This window comes from Magnolia sinica, chromosome 11 (genome assembly GCF_029962835.1).
Source record: "Magnolia sinica isolate HGM2019 chromosome 11, MsV1, whole genome shotgun sequence".
NCBI lineage: Eukaryota > Viridiplantae > Streptophyta > Magnoliopsida > Magnoliales > Magnoliaceae > Magnolia > Magnolia sinica.
In genome coordinates, this window is record NC_080583.1 from 84,340,023 (window position 1) to 84,357,958 (window position 17,936).

The window sequence follows — 17,936 nt, forward strand, 5'->3', positions numbered from 1 at the left end:
AGACTTACCTTCCTAGCTTTTGATCTGATATCCCCACCATGCCAAGCCTCAGGAATGACTGAGGCATCTCATCCTGAAATATTGGGAGAAAGAGCCCCTAATTCCTCATTTCTGAGAAACGCAGAACATCCATTTACGATAAAACATATCTCTCTTCTGCACTTGTGGGGTGGGGGATGCGGTGGGGGAGCATACAAAAGCAAGGATCCAATGGATTTGTATTTTGAGCTGAGTAAATTATGATCCGAAGGAGTATCGACTAGCAACCCAACTGTCCCAAGGGCCCCTGCAGAGGTTGATCTGATTCAAGTCTCCTAAGAGAAACGGAAATTCACTTCTCTTCATCCTTCAAATTCCCCTGTGGACTCGGCACTACCCTAATGTTCTCAAGTACCATGAATTGGGAAATGTAGCCATCCCTGTCTTAAGGATGGATTGAATATGCATGGAAGCCTTTCCTTCAAAGGCAAGGCAAGTCTCCATACCATCTGTTCTGCCAGAAGTTGATCCGAGTACATTCTGTGATCTCAAAAGAAACTTCTTTAGAGAAAGCTCCTCACGACTGAAAGAATTGCTTTCCGAAAACGGCAGCCATGGGAACCAGCCCTCTTCTGTCGCCTGATACTTACATACAGTAACACGTCTCCAAAGGCTATCCTCCTCGTCCCTGAATCTCCATAGCCACTTATCTAATAATGCTTCATTCACTACTTTCAATTGTCTAATTCCCACTCCCTCATCGGCAATCTTGCAACCTACTCCCATCTCACCAGGTGAATCTTCTTCTTTTGCTTTCTGAACCTTACCAAAAAAAAAAATTCTCTATGAATCTTTTCTAACCACTGAATGATACTATTTGGGCACCAAAACAAGGACATAAAGTAGATAGCCATGCTAGCAAGAGCTGCCTCGTGAGAGTGATTCCCCAAAGAAAGGTAGCAACTCTTCCACTCTGATAATTTCCAAAGAAAGGTAGTGACTCTGCCACTGATAATTTCCTTTCCATTCCTTCCATAGTCGAATTCCATAAATGTTTGGGATTCTTATTATACACAGCGGCAGCGCCAAAAATTTTCGCATCAGGTCTTCTGCACAACCCCACAACTATTTTCTGTCAGCTGGATTTATACTCACACCCCTTCGAAGTATTTACAGAGCTAGGTCCATGAGCTGAATCCCACTGTGATTTTGCCTTGGCAACCCACTCATCGTGTGGTCTTACACGAGTAAGAGGAAGATGGGCTGTTAGAAAAATGATTAACCAACAGCCTTTATATTCAACTTGCACACAGAGCCCACTTGATGAATGGACCATTTTAATCTTTGGGTGAGAACATGTTGACAATGCAGCTGGACCTGATGAGCGACCTGGCTCTCACATCCATGCTGTGTTGGCGTCGCCTTGATAGTCTCAGGCATCAGGGACTGTATTGCTTTAGCATCTCTTCTGTACGTATATACATGTATATACACAAACATACCCACCCACCCACCCACACACGCACACACATATGTACACAACTTAGCTTCAAATTAGGTTGGGACCTTGACAACCTGATTGGAACTCGGGTTGAGTCAATCTTGTTTGAGTTGATCCAAACCCAAGTTGCAACCCTAGTGCCGATTCAGCTTAGCTAAAGTATTCCAAGCTAGTCTCATTTAAATGTGGACCTATATTCATTTGTTTCTAAGGGCCCGTTTGAATTCATGAAAAACATGAGAAAGGAAATAATATTTCTTCTTATTTTCATGAAACTGCGAAAAAGAAATATTGTTTTCTTAATTGTTTTTCAACAAGATTTGTTTTAACATGCTTCCACACACCCCGCACTCACACTACAATAGGTACTGGAACCGGTATCCTTGTGTTAAAACTCTTGTCAGTCTACCACCAAGGCATGATTAAGGACCTACATGTGCTAGATTAGAACATGTTGTACATGTTGGATGCTTAGAGATGAAAAATGGCACATGTGGCATGCACGGCGTATGTGGGCACTTTAAGTTAAAATGCGACACGCATGGTACGTGAGATGTGCGTAAAATTGTATATTAGCACATGTGGCACAAGACATACATTAGCGCATTTGACATGTGGGCACTAAAGCTAGATGATAACACTTGTGTACATTGACTAAAGATGGACACAAGATAAGATGGATGGTGACACAAGATAAGATGGATGGTGGCACATGTGGTGTAATGGCACGCTTGAGATATGACTAAAGATGGATAATGTCTGGCGCAAATGTGACACATGTAAGGCAATTGAACATGGATAATATAGATAAAAGCGCAAATGAAGAGTGTGATGGTCCATATGCAGGCATTAAGGAACTGTACATGTGGCATACATCAGCGTATATAAAACTATCCACATGTCACAATTTGTGTTGGCTGGTGTATATCTGAACCGTACATGGACCCCACCAAGTGAATTAGGTTCAAATTCATGTACGAGATCACATATCAAATCTAAGGTGGGCCCTGATTCTTTAACATTAGAAGAATTACCTTATATAAAGGTAGTTCATTTTTTGGACAGACAATCAATCCATGATATTCATTAACACTCAGGCCAACATAAATCCATTTCGAAATCTAAAATATTTCTTTCGATTCAATCCATCTCTAGTTGGGTTTTTAAATAAAAAAATATAAATAAATAAGGGATCGAATTGAAGAAGAATAAAAAATAAAAAAACAGGATTTATAATTGAAATCCATTGACCTGACCTAATCCAACCATCCAGATCCTATTATTTTAAGTCAGATTTTCATGTATCCATGGATCTTGATACCCAATGTCTGCTACATTCCAAACTGTGGGCCCCACCATCGACAGTGCCTGAAAATTGATCTCATTCAATAATCGTATACTTCAGACACTCAAAATTTCCTTTCCAACCGCCCATTTGACACCTATCAACTAGACGGTTAGGATTGCCCAGTAGTCAACGGATACATCAGTTCCTAGCCCACCCACATCATGTCGCTCAATTTAGACGGTCTGGATTTCTGTGTTTAAACCCCACATGCATAAACATCCCTGTGGCAAACGCACACTACTCTCCTATCCGTCATAGAATATACAGTTCTCCTCCTCGGTGTTGTAAATCCAATCAATCCCAACCATTGAATAATTCAAAACCCTAAAATCCATGCAAGTGTGGCCATTCCCAAGACCACTCAAGCCACGTTCTCCATTTTCAATACATCTAGGTGTACGTAGATTGTTGCGTGCAACTTCCACCCTAGAGTCGTATGGCTGATAGAGTCTACACGCCTCGTCATCAGCACCGTTGATTACGGTCTCCTTATGTTTAGTTAATATAGTTAATATTCTCCAACATACGATGATGATGTTGTAACCACTACCGACCAGCTTGATGGCCCACATTTGAACGGTTTCAAGTGGTGGTGGGGCCCACTATCGGAAGGCTTTCCATGAATGCTATCCATTGACCATTCAAAATGCATTTTCCTTTTTCTTTTTTTGGAAATTATTTTGTAGTCATGCGGAGTGGGAATGATCATACACATGCACTTATGAAGTGTACACCTGGTATATATGTAGATCTATCCTAGCCGTCAAAATGCTGGGACTCGGTGTTGATGGCTCATGAAAGAAAAATTAGAACGATCTGACGGTCTAAAGTATCTGATTAATGGAAATTCGCTTGCTGAGTCTGAATTTGGTTGTCAGATAAATGGGAAACTGAAGGACGGTTAGGATTAATCCATTCGTTGCGATTTTTTGGTCGTCTTCGATTAGATGTTGGGGGCCCAAAATTTGAATGGTTTTGATTGAGGTGCATATATCTCACGTGGAATGCATGCCATGCTCTTGTGGAGTGGTATAGGGTGCCTTTGACGAAAAAGGTTAGTAACTTGATACTCTGGAAGAGTATGAATCTTTATACGCATGAACTCAAAAAAGTACACGTGTCATACATGAACTCAAATCACAACCCTCAAATAAGATTAGTTTAACATCGCTACCATCTGCTCTGTAGACCCTTGGTTATTGAAATACAACCGTTGGATTTTTTTCATTTTTAACCGTCCAATAAATGTCTAGAAATCCGATGGTCAGATAATCAAAATATTTCTGTTCAAGATACATCTGAGCTAGGCCCATAGTTTGAACGGATTAATTTGAATTACTTGTTTGCCACGTATGCAATTTCTAAGTGCCTGCGTATCATCTATCACATTATTCCAGAGTGTCAAAGTTCTTTGTCTCGTCAAAATCATCATGGCCCACACAAGATTGATATATGATATAGAGATGGCTTTTCAAAATCAAGATGGCCCACCTAAGATTGAGATAATCAAACTATTTAATCCATAACTAAGATGGATTAGTTTCAATACATCTTATTTTATTTTTTAGTAGTTAGTACGAATAATACCCGTGATCAACCAACGGTGGGCCCCACACATCTAGATTAGAGATTTTGAGACAATGAACAGTAATCGCATGACTACCAATATCATATGCATATGCACTTCTCCACATGCTACCATGGCACACATGCAAGATCTGCACCGTTCATCATACCCTCCATGCCATTGATTTTCCTTGGCCAAGAAATCCAATTGATATGATCACCAGATGGGATACCCGTTTACGAATAAAAATGGACACTTACGGGTATTGGTACGTGTTCAATGTACATTTTTCGTCCAATTGATAGGTGGATCAGGCTCATTTTTTAGATGCAGCTCAATCACCGAGTGTCCCAAGTAATGAACGACTCGGATTTCACAAGGACTCGCTATATCTGGATGTACGGCTGCAAATAGCATCCCTAATATCCTACAGCGACAAACTTCGCAATGGAATCAATCGCAGCCGACATGAGCACACCATATACAGAGTCTTTGTGAAAACAGAGTAATTGTAGAGTCCTGCTTACTACAGCAGGACAGTGCACTGAGAAACATTAATCGTGCATGTATGGACATAATCTGTTCATCCAAACCGTTGATCTGATGGAAAACAAAGCTGATTAGAGTTATTTTGAAAATATTCAAGATCTGATGGTCATAAACTTCAGATCAGTGTCCAACAAAAGGAGGGTTTTGGAGACACTTCATATTCAATGAAAATTAGTTCACTGATCAAATGGTAAAAGAATTCCAACGTAGGAGATGATTTTAGGGTTTCTCAGCCACAAATAGGCCCATCGTTTAAACGGTTTGGATCATTGAAATAAGTACTCACACGTATGCAATCTTGCGCAACGTGTAAACAGTACTTTTGCTAATTAACAAATGGTCTACGATAACAGATATCATGTGTTTTTTCAACATTTCTTAAATGGTGGTGGCACATTCGTTGTACACGTGGCATAACTAATGAAAATCACGACCGTCCAAATCATGACTCCCGTTCCTGGATGGAGCACAGTTCGAAAATCTCATTGAGCGAGACAATAATAACCGTCCGATCTCCGACATTCAAATATCGGACGGTGAGCAGCCAATTTCAATATCGGATGTCGGGTTGTGCTCCATCCAAGAGGCCCACGGCTTCGGCTGTCAGGATTACCAGAGCATCTATGTATGCCACGTGTACGGTGGATGGATCACCACTGTTTAAGAAATAGTGGACCATGCGCGTATATAGTCCATCACGTGAAGACAAATCGCTACCGTTAAAAATTCCACGTCAGCAACTACGAACCAAATCAACTCCGTGTAAAACGTAAAAGAGACCTTTTTATCAAAATACTTAATATCCGTTCATCAGAGGTTTGCACGTTAGAACCGTCAACACTTTGTTTCCTAAAATGTTCTCACTCGTGTGGAAAATCCGAGCCGTGAAAGTGGTAGAGCACACTAGATACTATCACCGTAGCAAAAATCAGAATGACCCAATCGACAGACAGGCCACACTGTTGAAATAAATGGAAAGCTGATGGTTCTAATCCAACGGACAACGTTTTCCATTCTAATCACTGGATTGTTACAATTTTGGCCCCAGGTGATCTTTATGATGTGGTCCACATTTTTCACGGCTCGGATGTTTTATATAGTGACACATCAGCAGGGAAAAAATGGATTGTATGTGAACATTTCTCCATGCTTAAAATGTTGGAATTGTATGGGGGAGATTTGAACCTCTTTTAGAATTCAAAGGGTCTAGACATAGGCCGGTGCACTCAAATGTTTGTTCGCCACCAACTAATAATGGTACACGTGGACAGAAATCTGAACCGTACGAATGGTGGGCCCATCATATATTGGGGCATAAGAAATATATCACACTGATCAGAAAATCACAACCGTCCGATTTCTGCCACTAAATTTGTTCGGTGACAATCATCCCTTACCGATCCATTGGATGGCCCACTGAGTATGGTCCATCCACGATCCACCCCACAAATTGGACGGTCCATATTGGTTGGTGCTTGCTACAGGTAGAGTGGATGGTTGACACAACTAAATGCCTACCCTCCAATGACATGCACTGTTCTCATCTTTCAATTTTGCATAAGTGAGTCCCATAGTTCAGTGATCTAGACCGTTGATGTGATGGATCCCATCTCGGGAAATCCATACCCCAAACATCTTCCAGATCAAACGACCATATCCTTCAATCAAACCGAAATTTACGGTTCAATCTCAACAGGTGAAATTATACTTTCAAGTTCGTCCAATCCGTGCGATTTTTGAGATGCAACCAATCTACAATAGGGCCCACGATGTGGACGGTTTTGATTATCGTACATGTAAAAACAATATAAGAGTCTAGCCCTAGTTTTAAAATATTCAAATAAAGTGAGAAGAACGGCCTAGGATCACGTGAAACGGCGTCTATCACGCCGTGAAGACCACGACGTTAAAAAAAAGCACTTGTATGGGAGAAAGGTGAGAACAAAATCCCGGGTCTCTTGTATCCACCGTTCAACCAGTCTTCTTGATGATAGATCCTTCTCCATCATAATCTGATAGATCCTCTCCCTTAAACCGTCCACGTCACAGAAAATGTTGGATCTGTACCGTAGATCTAGTAAATCCCATCATGGATGATCAACGGTTAAAAATCTGCGCTAAATAGATGATACCACGCATCCAGTGGCTGGTCTTCAAATGGACAGTGAATGGGCAAAAAATTTAACGGCTGTGATTCATTTTCGGGAAGGTGAATGCAAGGGATGGGTGTGATTTTCTTATTAGTGTGGGTTTTTTGAACTATGGGCCATCCTTGTCATAATCAGGTATGTGGATGGTCAGGATCTACAGTTTCCTACCAGCTTTACGGTGGATGGTGGGGATGAAGTATTATGATAGGGGCCGATCTATCATGTCATGTCCCAAAATGCTTGACTCAAAAAAGACAAGAGTGTTAGAAAGGAAAAGGTGAAAAGGCCTTGATTTTAGGGTTGATGTTTGATGGATGGGAAAAGAACAAGTGAGATTTCTACCGTACACATGGAATGTATCTTGAAAACGAACGGCACAAATGGTGGGGCCCACTCTAGATTAAACATGTCCCTATAATGGATATTCATTAGACAATCCGTACCTCTGATCAAGGGAAGTTTGTCCGTTGAATTTGGACCGTTTAATACTATTTTTCTTTTGGGATCGACCAATCGGCGACTTGGGTCGGCTACCGCAAAATGGGTGGTTCAGATTCGAGGTAGATGCCACGTGTACGGTTGGGGAAATTCCCCCTACACCATGTTGTATAAAAATACAGCACCTTATTATTTCTCTTGTCTTAATCAATCTCGCTAATCCAAATTGCTTCTAAAAGTACCTACCTCATCACTTGCAAACGTATTTGTCTCTGGTTTGTGTATGCACTTTCATTCATGTGCATGCCGGTGTATGATTGCGTACGCCCGTGTAACAATGAGAGAGAGGGGCAGATAGTAGATACGTGGAGGGTTTCATGCATATCTCATGCAACGTACGGATTCTTGCAGTAAGGTGGAACCGTGGAATTCGCTACAACACCTGTTTTATGCACCCAAGAGTCTAGGGCCCACCTTGTTGTATATATGATATCCTATCCGTCTATCACGTTTTATAATGGATTTTAAAATCTAGGGACAAAAATCAGATGAACCCATCTCTCATATTGACCACACGATATGGAACAGTGGGAATGAGATATTAAACTTAGGTTTTTGGTTGGTACCACCATGGTGTGTATCTTTTCTAAGAACCCACTTATCAAGTTTAAGTCACTAAATTGAAGAGAATTTACAAAAATTCACCTGATGGAAAGCTCAGGTGGGCCACACTGCTTGAAGTTAGCGTTTTTGTGACTAACCGTACATTTTCCACATTGGTGTGGCCCGTTTGATTTCTTTTCTGACTTCAAATTTTTTATATACGATCCAAATAATGGATCCCACCGGATGGACGGAGTGGATTTCACATACGTGGTGGGTCCCGTCTATTTTACGCCCTGTGTGTGTTGTAGGCGATTCTCGTACACTCGCAGCTGATTTTCAACCGACAACTGATTACCTACAAGCAGAGCGTGACAATTGTCGGTACCGTACAATCTATCCTGACAGAGTACCACTCATGTAAGAAATCTGTACCGTTAAAATGGTAGGTCCCCGTCATAAACATATCTGGTACAGAAATCAAGTGACTCCAGCTATCATGTGGGCCATATGTTGGGGTCAGCAGACAGCCGACGCTTTGACTCAGCATACAGGGATGGCCCACCTAGTGAACGGATAAGGTTAGGTGGGCCCTGTTGTTTTGATGGTAGTGATTTCCTAAAGGGTGACATGCTGGCTGTAAAGATAGGCCCGAACCATAAGTTGTTGTACAGCTGCCTGTAGGTAATGAGTTCTCTTTTCAAGCCTGACACCTCTGTGTGATGGATGATACGCAGCAGTTAGAAATGACTCCGAAATTGCTTACGTGGCATATAAAAAATTAACAATAAACCGTCCAAATTATTGGAAAAAATCCAGATATATGATGGACAAAAAATTATTATTATTTGATCATCGAATTATCAGATTGCTAGATTTTTATTGGACGGTTACAATTGAAAAAATTTCAGTGGTCTTATTTTAAAAAGAAAGTATGAATCAGAGATTAGAATTGCTCGTGCAACTTGAATTGAATGGGTTTCATAATATGGTCGGTTTGATTTGGGTAATATAGGCTACGTGGACCATTTATAAGTGCCTGAGTATCAAGCATCATACGCAGCCGGAGTATCAAATAACTACCCTGGCCAGTAACGCTTTTTAGAAATAGCAAATGGCAGGAAAAGCAGATGCCGGGAAAAATATCTGCAAATACATTGAGTATTATCTGAAGGAGGTCTGTTGTTGGTTGTGATGGACCCATTTCGGTCCATTGCAAGACACGTGGCACCAAAATTAATGAATCTAGACCGTCCATCTGGTAACCTCCTTAAATAATAATTAGAAATCTCAAAAATTTGACGAATCTAGCCATCTATTTAGTATTATCTTTTTCTTAAATGTGGAGCGTTTATTCTTTCTATTTCGTCCGACGGATCATAAAAGTTGAATCATCTGATCTGAGCCGTTGTTGCACTGTAATATCTCTGTGGAGACGACCATATGGAGGATCTTGATTTAATTTCCATACTTCAATGTCTAGTAAGAAGCGATTCATCGCGATAAACCCACGTTAAATTCATCTGATCTGAGCGGGTGTTGCATTGTCCTATCTCTGTGGAGCGAACCATACGGAGAATCTTGATTTAATTTCCATACTTCAATGTCTAGTGAGAAGCGATTCATCGCGATTAACCGACGTTAAATTCTCGCGAAGAGTCAAAACACAATGTCTCATATGATAGTTCACCACCATTTAAAAACTGATAGTGTAATTTCCGCCATACTAAATGGCATACTTTTAAACATATCTAGACCAAGTGAGCACATGATGATAACCATCCGATTCTTGCCGTTGAATTTAGACAACTTGTTATTTCTCTTCTAACCGTTGATTTGATTTCCACGAATTGGACGGTTAGGATTGTTCAAACAGTATGTTTCTCAAGAAATCATCCATCCATGATGTACCCCACAATTCAGAAGGTCCAGAAAGCAGCACGTGAGTCCCTCACACGTAAGGAGGATGAGTCACCACCGTTTTGAAAAATGGTGGTGAACTAGCACTGGAGTCTACCGCCACCCACAGTAGTCTTTTACACGGAAACGGATTGGCTACTCCCCCTGCCACCAGCCAATGGCTGGTGGTCGGTGCTCTGTGGGCCCCACAATGATGTATATGTTTCATCCATGCCGTCCATTTATTTTTCTAGATCATTTTATCGTACTACAACAAAAATGAGGTATATGCCAGTCTCAAGTGGATCACATTACAGGAAAAAGTGTTGAATGAACTTCAACCATTAAAAAATTTTTGGGGGCTATAAAAGTTTTGGATCAAGCTGATCATCTGGGTCCGTATGACCTAATCAACAGATTGGATGTCAAATAAACAGTACGATCGTCCTTAAGAGGATTTTAATGGTGGATATCCAATCGCTATTGTTTTCCTCTGGTGTAGTCCACTTGAAATTTATATTCCTATCATTTTTGGTACAAAGCCCTAAAATGATATGCAAAAATGGATGAACGGAATGGATGAATCACATACATCATGGTGGGGGCCACAGCGCACCGACCATCAGCCACGGGGCTGGTGGCAGGGGGAGTAGCCAATCCGTTCCCCTTTTACACGTGGTGAAATAGGTATGTAGGCCCTTGCGTAGAAAATGGACCATGGAAATCCGGCGTTAATCTTGGGCCTACTATAGGATGTGGGGCCCACTTAGATGTGGTCCACCCCCCACCTTTTACTTATTCTAATCTAATAATGGCAATGCTTCTTTTTCAGTGAAATGAACACATATTCCACCAACAACAAACAATGACATTATAGTGGTTTTTCTCACCACCCTCACCATTATATATACCAACCTCTCCTTTGCCCATATCCTTCACAAAAACCCTAACCCTAACCCTAAAAGAGAAGAAAAAAAGGGGCCCACCACAAAAAAAAACACCATCATGGCCACTCTTCAAGGAGACAATGTGGTTGTACCACAGATGAAGCTTGAAAGGTTGCTAAGCATGAAAGGTGGCAAAGGAGAGACAAGCTATGCAAACAATTCACAAGCTCAGGTACTACCATCACCACCCTTGATTTTGGATACTGATGATGGGCCCCATGATGGATAGATCGTCCGATCGGACGATCTTATCCGTCTGATTGGGTGCCCACTTAGTGTCCACTATTGGGTTTTTTGTCCACTTTGATCAGATGGGTGGGATCTTCTTATATGGGAGATGATCTCATGGTGTGGTCCATTGCATGATGGGGCCTCCTCGATCAATGGCTTTGGTTACCATGAGGTGGGCCCCACCTGTATCATTGTTTATACCTGATGTTTACATGTATCAAGTATACGTTGGTATATGCATGCTCACAGGACCATGGAGAGAGAGAGAGAGAGAGAGAGAGAGATTTTGGCTTTCTGTTGATGAGCCCCATGATGGATGGACCGTTCGTCCCCCATCTGACGATCCTAGCCATCTCGTTCGTCCCATCGGACGATCGACCATTGGGTTTTATCTGTCCACTTTCATCAGATGGGTAGGATCTTCTGAAAGGGGAGATTTTCTCAAGGTGTGGTCCATTGCATGATGGGCCCTTCCTGATCAACGGCTTTGGTTATGGTAAGGTGGGCCCACCTGTATCATGGTTGGTACCTGATGCCTACATGTATGAGGTATACGTTCGTATATGCATGCTCAAGAGAGAGATGAGTGGTACGGCCATTGCTACTATAGCTCCATTACTAATTAGTATGGTTGTTGTTGTGATTATTATTTTTGCTGTTCTTGCTTAGCAGTACAAGTTATTGATGTTGTTGTTGTTGTTGTATATGCATGCCCGAGCGAGCGAGCGAGCGAGAGAGAGAGAGAGAGAGAGAGAGAGAGAGAGAGAGAGAGAGAGAGAGAGATGGGGGGTATCAGTGCTACTATAACTAACTCCATTATTAATATAGTAGTTTTTGTTGTTGTGATTATTATTTTTATTGTTGTTGCTTAGCAGTATTAGTTAATGATGTTGTTGTTGTTGTTGTTGCCCTAATAATAGGGGTACTTGTTATTGTTGTTGTTAGTTTTTAGAAAAGCAAGTAATGAAATTAGACTCTTATTACTAACTCTCAGGCAAAGTACTAAAGAAATAGAAGTATAATAAATGCTACGAAAACTCTTATTATGATTGTTGTTAGTGTTAGAAAGATTGGTAGTGTTCATATACCACAATAGTAGTTGTTGCTGTGGTTGAATTTCCTCTTCATTCAAATAAGATAATCGATGTTTTTCATCGTGGGTGTTGATGATTTTCTAATTAGGCCCGACATGCTCGATCAATGCTTCACCTCCTCGAAGGCACGCTCGATGCGATGTCTCTCCCCCCACCGACAGACACCTTCGCAGTCGCCGACTTGGGCTGCTCTTGCGGCGGCAACACTCTCTTCATCATCGACGTTATCATCAAACACCTGATCAAGCGCTTCGATGCGTCTGGATGCGCACCACCTGAGTTCCAAGCCTTCTTCTCCGATCTACCATCGAACGATTTCAACACACTCTTCCAGCTTCTCTCTCCCTTAACCATTAAAGGCAGCCTAGAGGAGTGTCTCGCCGCCGATGGGGCCCGCTCTTACTACGCGGCGGGCGTCCCGGGATCGTTCTACCGTCGATTATTCCCGGCCCACTCGATCAACGTCTTCCATTCAGCCTTCTCCTTGCATTGGCTCTCTCAGGTTTTGTTCTTCACCTTAATTTGATTATTGTATGTTAATACACGTTTACATGCATAATACCTTCATTAGAAATATTATTACATGTAAGTGATTGTATGTGATCTTTCACGTACATACATGCCAACGTGTCACACGTGTAGAATATCTACACGTGTAGAATACCTTCAACTTATAGCGAAAATTGGGATGGCCCACTTATCATGTGGTCGCCCTAGTACACTGATTTGTATAAACGGCTGTCACTTGATTTTGATGTTTGAGGCCGACTTCATGAGTGGATTGTTCCTTCTTCTTTTTTTTTACTCGTGAGGGGTGGTCATGATGGTATGGCCCACCTTTTTCACCGTTCAGATGTTCTACTTATGAGGCCTGTCGGTGGGAAAGAAATGGCTGCATGGGAAGTTCACATACAGCTAGCTGCTCGTATGGAGATTTGCTAACGAGTCCTTCCTATCAACACGCACGCACACGTGCCAATATGGATGATGCAGCGGTCCACACGTGAGAAAAATGTAGAATTGCACACTAAACCTTTAGTTTAATCTGTGTGGGCCATCTGATTCTTGGATCAGCTTCGTTTTGGGTAAATTTGTTCATTCTGATGAGGCTCACCAGATGGACGGGTTGGATGGAAAATATACCCCATGGTCAGCCCCAGACACAACGTACGGTTGTGATCTTCTCCCAATTCTCCCTGTGGTGTGGCCCATGTGAGCCGTAGACCGGTCCGAATTTTGGCCTCGGCACCTAACACCACGGGGCAGATCTGATGGACGGAGTGGATGCCACACAAGCAATACGTGTGGGCTTGACAGAGCACGGATGTTTTACTCAGATGCGTGCAGCAGCTGTTGTTGTAGAGTACTTCCGTCTACATGCACCTTTACACGTGGCAAAAAAGTGTCACACGGGCTGGAACTTCTGTTCAACTGGGCTTTATATTCAAAGGCTAGAAGTTCTAGGATCTACGGTTTGGATCATTTGAGCAGTGTGATGTATGGTATGCCATTAAATCAGTGGTATGGGCCACCAGATGAGTGGTCTAGAATTGAACATTTAATCTACCTACATGAATGGAGTCTAAGTGGGTGACATTGGATATTTCTCAATTATAGGGGGACAAATGTCGTAAAGGATTAGGTTAGGGGGTTATATTTTATTTAAAAGAAAAACACAGGTTGGGTAGATTCTGTTGATCAAGATCTAATTAGTGATCATTTCAAGATATTTCTCAATTATAAGGGGACAAATGTCATAAAAGATTAGGTTAGGGGGTCATATTTTATTTAAAAGAAAAACACAGGTTGGGTAGATTCTGTTGATCAAGATCTAATTAGTGATCATTTCAAAAACCATCATGTATTTTATGATAATTTAAAACACCTCCCTTTTACGTTGTTGCAAAGAGCTACCGTCCGTTTTGCATGCACAAGGGGTCCACGGTTATGTATAGATTGAATCCAAACCGTCCAGCGACGTTTATATACTGTAAAAGTTTAACATCCAAAATTCGGGTTGATTTAATCAACAGGTGGGCCACACCATGGAAAACAATGGAAATAATCTATAAACCTTCAAACTCATATGGTGGGCCACCTGATGATTTTAGTAGACTGATTTTTTAGGTGGCCCATTTTCATGGTCATATTACCACGTTGAACGGCTTTGATGATATACATGCAGTAAGACAGGCTCACACGTTTTGTTGCATACGTGATAAGGAAAAATGGTTAATTGCTCAAAGACAGCGGAAACCTGTGATAAATCTTTAAAGTAAAGGGGGTATTTGTAATATTCCAAAGCGGAAGGGTAATGATACGATGTCCCCTTCCTATCGCTATATGATATAGACACGCTTCTCTGTCGACGTGGCAGGATAAACTTCGGATCTGGACCTTTCACCTGGCGGACCATACCTTGGACGGTTGGATATGCCATCTCACATCTCTCCATGGACTGCTGGGCTTTGACTATTTCTTACTTTGCATGGATCTTGAAAATCGATCTCATCCACCCATTAGATGGCTCACAACTGTACGATGAGTAAGACCGTCGGTTGTCCATTGTTTATAACAGTGTGGCCCACCTAAACAACAGATCATCCTGATTTTTATGTCAGGGGATCTTCATCGTGGGGACCACCGTTTGTATGGTATGGATATCCTACACAAATTTCAAATTGGCGGGAAACGTAGGCCCGCAATTCTAAGAAGTGGGGCCCTATAGTGAGAAATTACAGCAGTAGCATGTAATTCAAAATCAAACCGTCAAAATATGTGGGCCCCATGTAGATGGATCTTCTATATATATATATATATAAAATGTTACTGATCGGGATATTTAATGGACGGTTGAAATGAACTTCTGTCCACTAATCAAAGGTTAAGATCATCCAATAAATCTGATTTTGCGAAATGGGTAATCAATGGTGGGTCCATTGAGTTTATCTATGCCACGTGTACAAGTTTTGAGTGTTTGTGCGTATCAACCGTCCAATTCAGACTATATATAGTACTTACTGTGTATGTGTGAAAACAGGTGCCTGAGAGCGTGATGGACAGCAAGTCTCCTGCATATAACAAGGAAAGGGTGTTTATACACGGAGCTTCGGTGTATACGGCGCAGGCATACAAGCAACAGTACCAGAAGGACTTGGCGGTTTTCCTGAGGTCACGGTCGCATGAGCTGAAAACGGGAGGGTCTATGTTTCTGGTTTGCTTGGGCAGAACTTCGGTGGACCCCACAGATCAAGGTGGGGCCGGGCTTCTATTCGGGACCCACTTCGAGGACGCTTGGAATGACTTGGTGGAAGAGGTACTTGAATCAAAAACTTAGGTGTGGTGGGCCACACCATCATGGGTGGATGGTGGAGAGGCATGGAGTTTAACGTTTGAGTTGAATTTTAACGGTTGGATGGTGTGATCTTGATTGGACGGTCGTTGTGTGCTGGGAAGAGAGATTGATTGGTTGGTTGGTGGGCATCACACCTGATCGGTTTGGATGATACTTCCCTGCATGCGACGACTGTTTGATCAGGTGGGCTATGCTGTGTTTGAGACCGGTGGCCTAAAATCAGGAGTAGAGCTGGGCGCGGGATGGCTCGAGTCGCCTGACTCGACTCATCCGACTCGTTCAAACTTGACTCGATCCGAACTGAATGGGTGAGTTATCCAAATCGAGTAAACTTTGCCCAATGTGAACTCAAACCGAATCAAGTCCGAGTTATCCAGCAACTTGACCTAAAATTGGATCCAGTCAGAATCGACTCGATTTGAAACTTGACTCAGCTTGGATTCGAGTATATATATATATATATAATAATAATAATAATAATAAAATCATAATTTCTGAGTATATCTAACCCTACCCGCAGCACCCAACCCCAAGCCCGGCAGCCACCGACCACTATCACCACCCTCCTCTCTCTCCCTCCCTCCCTCCTCTTCCAAGCCCGACAGCCACCCACCACCATCACCACCCTCCTCTCTCTCTCTCTCTCTCTCTCTCTCATTTGGTGCCAGCTTGACCCAAATCAGTACTTTTGACGTCGGACTCTATCCAAGTTAGTCCAAGCGAGACCCGGACTCAGATCAAGTCAAGCATGCTGGACTCAGTACCAAATCAGGTCGAATCAGGCCTATTTCAAAACCGGATTGAGTCAGGTCAGCCCTAACCCGACTCCACTCAATGCCCGGATATTCATGAAGGCCACACAGATATTAGAAAGCGGACATCCTGGCTCAACTGGCATGATCCAATGGCTAGAATCCATCCTGTCAATCAAGACCGCTTATCTATGATAGCCCACTAAATGAACAGCTTACACAATGTGGCCCACTTGAAGAATGGCCATGATCTGACACATATGAATCCAAAATCGTTGCGTGTGGGCCCACAAGTGGGGCTTTGAAAGGCCCATACACTAACTACACACTGTGATGGATGCAGGGTCTAGTGGACGGCCAGAAACGCGACCACTTCAACATTCCGGTGTATGCAGCCAGCCTACAAGATTTCAAGGAAGTGGTCGAATCCGATGGCTCATTTTCGATCAACAAGCTTGAGATCTTCCGTGGCGGTAGCCCATTGGTGCTGAACCGTCCGGATGATGCCGCCGAGGTGGGCCGCGCCCTCGCCAACAGCTGCAGGGCCGTGTGTGGCGTTTTGGTGGACGCCCATCTCGGCGATCAGCTTAGCAATGAGCTCTTTGATAGGCTCGAACGGAGGGCCACGATCCATGCCAGGGAGCTGGTGGAGCATCTACAGTTCTTTCATATAGTGGCCTCACTTTCTTTAAGGTAGTAAAATGGACGGCTATGATGGAGTGATCACTACCGTAGGACAGCTTTTCAATTGATGCATGTGTTTCTTTTCTTTCCCTGCTTCCCATCTAGGGATTATCAGGTCCAGGTGCACTGGTGCACCCATTATGTACAACTTGGGCCCATGTTTAAGTGATCCGGACCATTGATTTAGTGGAGCTCACTATGGATGGGAGATTCCCTAAAAATCTTCCAGATCGGACGGCTATCGTTTAATACAATGATGTGCTGAGGAAAGGACAAGGATTGGATGGCTGGGAAAATTCGATCTAAATGGTTTTTGGGACATTAGCCATCCACGCTGGTGACCATCAGAACAACGGTCTGGATCAACGGAACATGGGCTGACTTGAATGGTTCTCTTTCTAAGCATGTAAACTAACATGTGACATGTAATATATTGCAAGGAAATATAGTTGCAGTGGTTTTTTTAAGACGTTAATTTCCAAGACCCGAGTTTATAACTCGACTCAGTATTTAATAATAATATTTAAATTATTAATTTCTTTCAGTGGGCCCCACTTGACAGATCTGGACCATACAGTTCAAATTCCAGGCCTAACCACTGCCGTGACACGTGGACGGCTGTATTTCTACATCTATTTGTCCTTTGAAAATAAGAGTAATGATCCACTACTCTCAAAGCACTATAAGTTATGGTGCCCGTAGTTGCGTTGGGATTCTTTGACTGTCCAATCAACCGATCTGGGCCGTCCATTAGGTCCAGTACAATTTTTTGGGTTACCAAGAAAGAGTCACGCCGAGCTGACGATTCTAACCATCTGATTGACTTCTTATAAAATGGA

At 42.5% G+C, this 17,936-nt stretch overlaps 1 protein-coding gene across 1 annotated transcript; it reads left to right on the forward strand.

Annotated features, from left to right (window-relative positions):
- The first annotated feature begins 10,961 nt into the window (after positions 1-10,961).
- On the forward strand, positions 10,962-17,176 carry LOC131219580 (indole-3-acetate O-methyltransferase 1). Its single transcript, XM_058214805.1, has 4 exons — positions 10,962-11,153; positions 12,395-12,808; positions 15,347-15,622; positions 16,757-17,176. Exons 1-4 carry the CDS (start codon positions 11,040-11,042, stop codon positions 17,108-17,110), a joined length of 1,158 nt encoding a protein of 385 aa, XP_058070788.1. The 5' UTR covers positions 10,962-11,039; the 3' UTR covers positions 17,111-17,176.
- The last annotated feature ends 760 nt before the right edge of the window (positions 17,177-17,936 follow it).

Excerpts from the sequence above, each read along its gene's own strand:
- LOC131219580 (XM_058214805.1), top strand. The coding sequence starts at position 11,040 with ATGGCCACTCTTCAAGGAGACAATGTGGTTGTACCACAGATGAAGCTT. Across the intron at positions 11,154-12,394 it reads CAAACAATTCACAAGCTCAG|GCCCGACATGCTCGATCAAT; the intron begins GTACTACCATCA and ends TTTTCTAATTAG. Across the intron at positions 12,809-15,346 it reads CCTTGCATTGGCTCTCTCAG|GTGCCTGAGAGCGTGATGGA; the intron begins GTTTTGTTCTTC and ends GTGTGAAAACAG.